This window comes from Anabrus simplex, chromosome 5, assembly GCF_040414725.1.
Source record: "Anabrus simplex isolate iqAnaSimp1 chromosome 5, ASM4041472v1, whole genome shotgun sequence".
In the NCBI taxonomy this organism is placed as follows: domain Eukaryota; kingdom Metazoa; phylum Arthropoda; class Insecta; order Orthoptera; family Tettigoniidae; genus Anabrus; species Anabrus simplex.
Genome location: NC_090269.1, coordinates 130914505 through 130922048, shown reverse-complemented (window position 1 = coordinate 130922048; position 7544 = coordinate 130914505). Strand labels below are relative to the sequence as shown.

Here is a 7544-nt window from a genome sequence, read left to right as displayed (position 1 = left end):
AGGCCAGAGAGCACTGACATGTTTAGTGGCATTGTTAGTACAGGGTCTACACTCAAAGTAGAGCCGGCCGGTCGGGCGGCGCAGCGCAGGGAGTAGATGGGCGAGCTGAAGGCCAGACGAGCACTTGGCACCTCGCTGTGCTTGGGGCCGTGAGAGCGCCCGTATGAATCGCATGTAAATAACAAGCACACATACCGGTAATAACGCATAACAAAACAAACCCCATGGCACTTCAGCCCTTTGAAGGGCCTTGGCCTACCAAGCTTCCGCTGCTCAGCCCGAACGAAAGCCTGCAGATTACGAGTTGTAGTGTGGTCAGCACGACAAATACCCTCGGCCATTATTCTTGGTTTTCTGCACCGGGGCCGCTATCTCACCGTCAGATAGCTCCTCAATTCTAATCACGTAGGCTGAGTGGACCTCGAACCTGCCCTCAGGTCCAGGTAAAATCCCTGTCCTGGCCGGGAATCGAACCCGGGGCCTCCAGGTAAAAGGCAAGCACGCTATCCCTACACCACGGGGCCGTAATAACGCATAATGAAAGTAAAATTAATTTATCACCTTGTCACAGAAGGTATTGAAAATGTCTTCCACTTGCATCTACACATTTCTAGCTTCATGTAAGGAAATTTTCATTCATACGCATTAGTTCATCCACCGAGATTGCCACAATTTCTCTCGTGATATTTTGAGTTTATGTAGAGTGTGAAAATAGGAGTGTTGGCTCAGTAACTGCAGACAGAATTATAGCACCTATAGTTTTTGAAACCACAATATCTGGGCAGAGATACAGGAATGACATTCTCATACGATTTCTTTTAACAATTGACGGACAATGAATGCCAGTTTGGATAAGCCTCGGCGACAGTGCATACGGCTAACGAGTCATTACGTTTAATTGTCGAATTTTTGACAACAGGGTAATTAGTAAGCCATTGTGGCTCGTAAGATCCCCAGATCTTACGGTTTGCGATTTTTATTTATGGGAAAAATTGAAAAATATTGTTTATGCAACAAACCCTCACACTCAATCTCAGCCTTTGATTTTACAAAGACCGGGCGAGTTGGCCGTGCGCGTAGAGGCACGCGGCTGTGAGCTCTCATCCGGGAGATAGTAGGTTCGAATCCCACTATCGGCAGCCCTGAAAATGGCTTTCCGTGGTTTCCCATTTTCACACCAGCAAATGCTGGGGTTGTACCTTATTTAAGGCCACGGCCGCTTCCTTCCAACTCCTAAGGCTTTCCTATCCCATCGTCGCCATAAGACCTATCTGTGTCGGTGGGACGTAAAGCCCCTAGCAAAAAAATGATTTTACAAAGGGCACTAGAAAAGTTTTACAATATGCAGAAATGGTTGGCTGGACACCCCTGATATGGTGAGGGATGAAAAGAAGGGTGAAAACCGGTCTAGAAGACAGCAAGACGCGACCTTCACACCAGTTGTTACCAAGCAGTGGGATTGAAAGCAAATTAAAATGTCAGTGGTGTCTAAAGGTGAATATCGTGCAGTTATTCGCTACAAATTTGCTCGTGGATTAACTGTTGACCAGTGCCTGGAGAAAGTGACTCCTGTGTTGGGGAAAGACTGTCCATATCGGACAACAAGTTTCCGCTGGTTCAAAGAGTTCCAGAGGGGAAATTTTGTGGTTGAAGACGATCGTCGCTCTGGGCGACCGTCTGAATCAGTGACTGAGGAAAACATTGAAGCTGTGAAGAAAATGTTGCAGCAAGAGAGGCGGTTGTCATATCGGCAGGTAGAAGAGACCCTCCGCATCCCTGCACCAGCTATTCATTCGATTCTACACGACCATCTCCATGTTAGAAAGGTTTGTTCCCTCTGGTTGCCCCATTCATTTTCAGAGGAACAAAAGGCACATCGAGTGAAATGGTGCCGAGAAATGCTAAAACAGTTTGAAAATGGGACTTCGCGTAACGCCAATAGCATCGTTACCGGTGACGAAACTTGGCTTTATTATTACGGTGTCCCAACAAAATCCCAGAACATGGCGTGGCTGTTTGAAGATGAGGGTACTCCTGTGACTGTGCGAAAGTCAAGGTCAGTGAAGAAAAGTATGATTGCAGTATTCTTCACTAAACGAGGCATCCTGACTCGGGTTGTGCTAGAAACAAAAAGGACAGTTACTGCGAAGTGGTACATCGAGACTTGTCTGCCTCAGGACATCCAGGCTCTCAAGCAGCTCCGTCCAAGGTCACGGCTCAACACTTGGCTCTTGTATCACGACAGTGCTCCAGCACACACAGTGGATTTTCTTGCCAGATCAGGGTTGACTGTGCTTGATCACCCTTCATATAGTCCCGATCTTGCCCCATGTGACTTTGCGCTTTTCCCAGAAGTGAAGATGAAGCTGAAATGGCGGCGTTTTTCATCCGACGAGGAGCTTCTGACAGCTTGGGATCAAAGTGTGCAATCGGAACCGATGAAAAGTGGCAGAGTTGATTCAGTGACTGGTTTCGACGTACGGAGAAGTGTATTGAGTGTGGTGGAAATTATTTTGAAAAGTCTAAAGCGTTCACTCACATTGCAAAACTTTCCTTGTGCCCTTTGTACTTGTAGATAACCGAGTGAGTGTGCCGTGCTGTTAGCGTTGAGTAACTTTAAGTTTGCATTTTGGAGATAGTGTGTTCGAATCCCGCTGTCGTCAGCCTTGCAGTTGAATTTTCGTGGTTTTCCATTTTCACACAAGCAAAATACTGGGGTGTATCTTAATTATGGCCTCGGCCGCTATCCTACCAATCCTAGCCTTTCTCATCATTTCGTCAGCGAAATCTTCGATGTTTTTGTGTGACGTTAAACAAGTAGCGAAAATAAAATAAATTGCTGTTAGGTACTTTCGGAATATAGCAAAAGTAGATGGTACAGCCAATCTTTGCAGCCACACGATGCATAGCACATTAATAGCTATTGCAATTTTAGGTACAGTGAATATGGCGGTTGCGCGTTTTCTCTTGCTTCAATTATGGAACCACATTGACGTCTCAGTATTATTCTGTGCTGTTTGATCCTGGCTAAATGCATCTCCTGGATAATATTAATACTTGGGCCGTCTTTGCTTTAGATCTTCTTTGTGAATAACCAGCTGTTTAAGGACTGTGTGTTGGTTTGACAGTAGTAGGTTATCGATTTCGTATAATAATGCTGAATCTTTGTTGAATGCTACAAAAGTATAATCTAATGTTGTGTACCTTGTTTTGACTAAAATATTATTCTGATTAGGTAGTCAGCTTATCCTATTTGTAATTTACTACTGAAATGTATGAATAATCATATGTCAAAATGTGACTTATTCTAATTGCATTCTTATTTCAGACAAAATGTCAGTTGGAGCAAATCTAGTAGTTCCCGTAGTGTTATGGGGCAAAACTGCCCCAACACAATGCATTTCATGTATTTTACTATCTCGAGATCAGCGCACATTGGTGACCGGGTGTTATGATGGTCAGATATGTCTGTGGCAAGTAGACCCTGATACTCTCAAGGTAATTAAACATGTAACAATAAAACGAAAATTTATTCTAAGAAGTTTTGGAATCGTAACACGCTGATGTGAAGGATCCTTAAATATCTATTTTTCCACGAGCTGGACATTAAAGAAGGCGACATTAATTTTTAAATTGATTTAGATTATATTTGTGTGCTAGGCCCTATATTGTAATTTGTTATGCTTAAATATCTGGTTATTCATATTTTAGTTTATTAATCTTACATCTAGATCATTTCCTTGAATATATTTGAGTTATTATTGTAAACAGCATTTTAATGATAGGGACAGATATATTTGATGTTCTGCTCCTGTATACAAGTCACTGACACCAGTTTGTCGGATGGGGTTGCACATATAGCATTCATTGTCGTCTGAAATGTAGGCCTACAGCATGTGAGCAATACCAAAAATGTTATGTAATATACCTCAATGAATGAGGGAATTAAGGGTTTATTGGAACAGTTCATCATATTACTTGATAAACTGTACTCAGTGTTCTGGTTAATTGACCACTGTTTATGTTGCACTGGTGTTGGAATACTTATAGCATAATCTTAAAAACTTCTTCAGGCCTGTGTTACAATCTTCTTCTTCCTCCTCTACAATCACCCTTATCCAGGGAGCGAAGTTTTGATTGATGGTTCTTATGTGAAATACCTTCTAGAGGAGAGATGTATTCACTGCGACAGCCAGAGACCCACCTACAAGCGCCCAGAAGTACATTTAATTTTATAACCTAATGTAGTATAATATGCGCCATTTTTCATTGCTCAAGCACGCAGTAGCACTTTCATTGGTTGAGATACAATCGGTATGATGTCATTCCCACCAGTCAAATCAGATGCATTCTGTTACCAACCTGTGTGCAATAAAAACACAACTAAATTCAATCTGGAAGTAAACAGTGTACAATACAGAACAACAGTAATTTTCTATTTAACTAACCTTAATGTAGCAGAGGATAAATCACGCTTGCAACCTTGAAAAATTTGTGCACTCTCGTTTCAGTGGGGAAGTTTATCGTGAAGTGAAATTCCGCCAAGTACCCCACAAAGTGAGCTTTTTTCCTGCCAAATTGCCCTACGGAATGCTAGACCTAACAGCCTCTTTACAGCCATAACCTGGGGGCTTATGCCCCCTTGCGTGATCACAGTTCAATGATTTTGTAACTGACCGGACCTAACAAATTCTGACCAATGGTTTTGTCACTATCCGGACCTAACCAGTCCGCATGAATGATTTTGTCACTAGCCGGACCTAACCGATCCAGACCAGTGGCTTTGTCACAAGCCAGACCTAAACAATCCAGACCAATGGTTTTGTCACTATCCGTACCTAACTAATCCAGACCAATGGTTTTGTCACTAGCCGGACCTAAGGAATCCAGACCAATGGCTTTGTCATTAGCCCAAATGATAAATTAATTCAGCTTTTTGCCACTGTGCAACATAGAATGTGTTGCTATCACCCTATGGAATGCTAGAGGCTTAACGGCTTCTCTGTGGCCCTAACCTGGAGGCTTGTGGCCCACTAGTTTATACCTTTGAAAGTAGCGCTGCCTCACCTAAGAATGTACCACTAGTTCTTAAGTTCAGGAGTTGGCAGCCGTGTGCACTGCACGATCACGTTGACTGTGAGAAGTCGGCGAGAAGGAAGTAAAAGACAGTGATGTAGTAATTGACTTATGCCCAACTGGGTTCTAGTCTCTTTAATACTGTTCTTGATCATGTCCAACCACCTTAGTCTACATCTACTACTTGTTCCCCTTCCTTGAAGCCTCCATCATCAACTGAATAACTCAGACGATAGAACACTAGCTTTCCTGAGTCCTTTGATTGTGAGGAACAATACTAGCTGCAAGTTTCAAGAATATGGACTAAACATCAGTAAAACAAAAACTGTTGAAATAACTATCAACAGCAAAGGCACAGATTCAAACATTTTTCTGGAGAGCACTCTGTTATAATCTGTTTCTAACTTCAAATACCTTGGAAGTATCATTTCAAAAGGTAATACAATAAATCAAGAAATACTTCCCAGTTTTATTTTCAAGTCAGAAATCTCTGAGATGGTAAAACACCCCAGAAAGCAAAATTGACCTTCTTACCTACTTCATTCCAATTCTCACCTATGTACTCAAAACATGTACTCTACATAACAAGGCTTATAGTAAATTCCAGTTAAAAGAAATGAAATTCAATAGAACAATGAACCAAAAGACCAGGAAAGACATGGTTAGAAATGAAGCAAACAGGAAGGAGGCTGGCATCAAAATACATGTTGCAGAGCTTCTAGAAAGATGCATGCTATAGTGGTTTGGACATGTTATGAGGATGGACAGATTGAGAACAGCAAGGAATTACTTTGACAGAGAATTGAAAGGGGAGAGGCCAGTTGGAAGGCCAAGGAATTGATGGATAGACACAGTGAATTTGGAGGTCAGCAAGAGGAATGTCAAGTGGAAGACATAGAGGAACAGAAACTGTACTTTGACAGGCAGAAGTGGTGAGTGTTTGTACACCACATCCTGGAAAATGATGATACTATTCACTGGCATCTCCAAGAAATACATTTTTTGAATACATTGCATCATCTGAGTCATCCATGTTAGATTTGAACAGGTACTGTTCAAACTCTTACACTGTGCTAAAAGAAATTTGTTGCTGTTACTCATGATAGGGCTAAAGCATTTACCATTATGTTGGATTGGTGCACGAGTTCATAGCGATTTTATTAAACATATCACACACACATAAGAGGGAAGTTAATCATCAGTAATATGTTCTCCTTCACTATTCACAACAGCCTTCCAATGCTGGGGTAACTTTTCGATTCTGTGTAGTTAGGGACGCGCAGCTGTTAGGTTGCAACCAGGAGATAGTGGGTTCAAACCCCACTGTCGGTAGCCCTGCAGGTGGTTTTCCGTGGTTTCCCATTTTCACACCAGGCAAATGCTGCGGCTGTACCTAAACTAAGGCCACGGCTGCTTCCTTTCCACTCCTAGTCTGTTCCTATCCCGTCATTGCCATAAGACCTGTCTGTATCGGTGTGACGTAAAACAAATTTAAAAAAAAAAAAAAAAAGCCAAACGGATTCTATGCCTGTAGAAATCACGTGGTTTTGAGTCGAAGAACTTGTCAAGCAATGTTCAGAGTGCATTTTCATCCGGAAAGGAAGTTCCTTGCAGGTTGTTAGAGAGCGGAGCAGAGGCTTGGTGTTGGAAATTGGTTCATGAAAAAAATGATGAAATAGAGATATTTGCATCTTTAACAATATGCTCGGTTTCTGTTTATGTTGATTTAGTAATGAGTTGCCTGCGCTGATTATTACTTGCGTTGTATGCTTCTGCTGCAAATTTATTTTGTGTAGTACAGGCATTTATTTTTGGTAAAGTTAGAACAATATAAATTAAAATAATTTCAAGTTGTGTAAATGTAAGAACAATGAAGAGCCGAGTGATCATGGAGAAAGATGATTTGCAGTGAATCAGTACATTACCGAAAGCAACACACAGATAAAGCCATGAATCGGATCACTGTATCAATTCAGTAACGTGAATGAAATCAAATGAATAGACTCAGTAAAATGAATCTAATATCCTATCACTACCTTCCATTAGACATTTTATTAATCTTGGTCTGTAGCCTCTGTCTGTTCTGTTTTTAAGATCATGTGTTGTTATTTAGTCTTCTTTAATATCATCCTTAATTTCTGTAATCCATTTAATCTTGGTCTTTCTATTCCATATTTTTTCAATTCTTCTGCTAATTCTGCTGTCAGGTGTTACGATAAGATGTCCAAATAATTAACTTCTTTCATCCAGTATTCCATGATTTTTTTCTTCTTTCCAGATGGTATTTATTACTCTTTATAACCACTAATTCTAGCTTCTTTTGTCATGTCATGACTCATTTCATTGATACCTGGTGACTTGACTTTTTTCTCTTTTTTTTTGTACCTATTTGACTTTAATCCAGGTAAATAGCCCTTGGGAGAGTATGAAAAGATAATGTTAGATGTGTAGAAGAAGCTAATAGGAAT

At 41.1% G+C, this 7544-nt stretch overlaps 1 protein-coding gene across 3 annotated transcripts in view; it reads left to right on the top strand.

The window, feature by feature from the left end:
* Positions 1-3072: 3072 nt before the first annotated feature.
* The window catches only part of Rbcn-3B (WD repeat-containing protein Rbcn-3B), a 438089-nt gene continuing 433617 nt past the window's right edge, over positions 3073-7544 (top strand). For 2 of the 3 annotated variants that reach the window (XM_067147119.2, XM_067147118.2), the window contains exons 1-2: positions 3073-3130; positions 3329-3498. In XM_067147119.2, coding sequence (XP_067003220.2) covers positions 3334-3498 — 165 coding nt within the window. In that variant the 5' untranslated portion in view covers positions 3073-3130; positions 3329-3333. Of the gene's footprint in view, positions 3236-3328; positions 3499-7544 lie in introns of all 3 variants that reach the window. The other variant, XM_067147117.2, reaches the window with a different exon arrangement.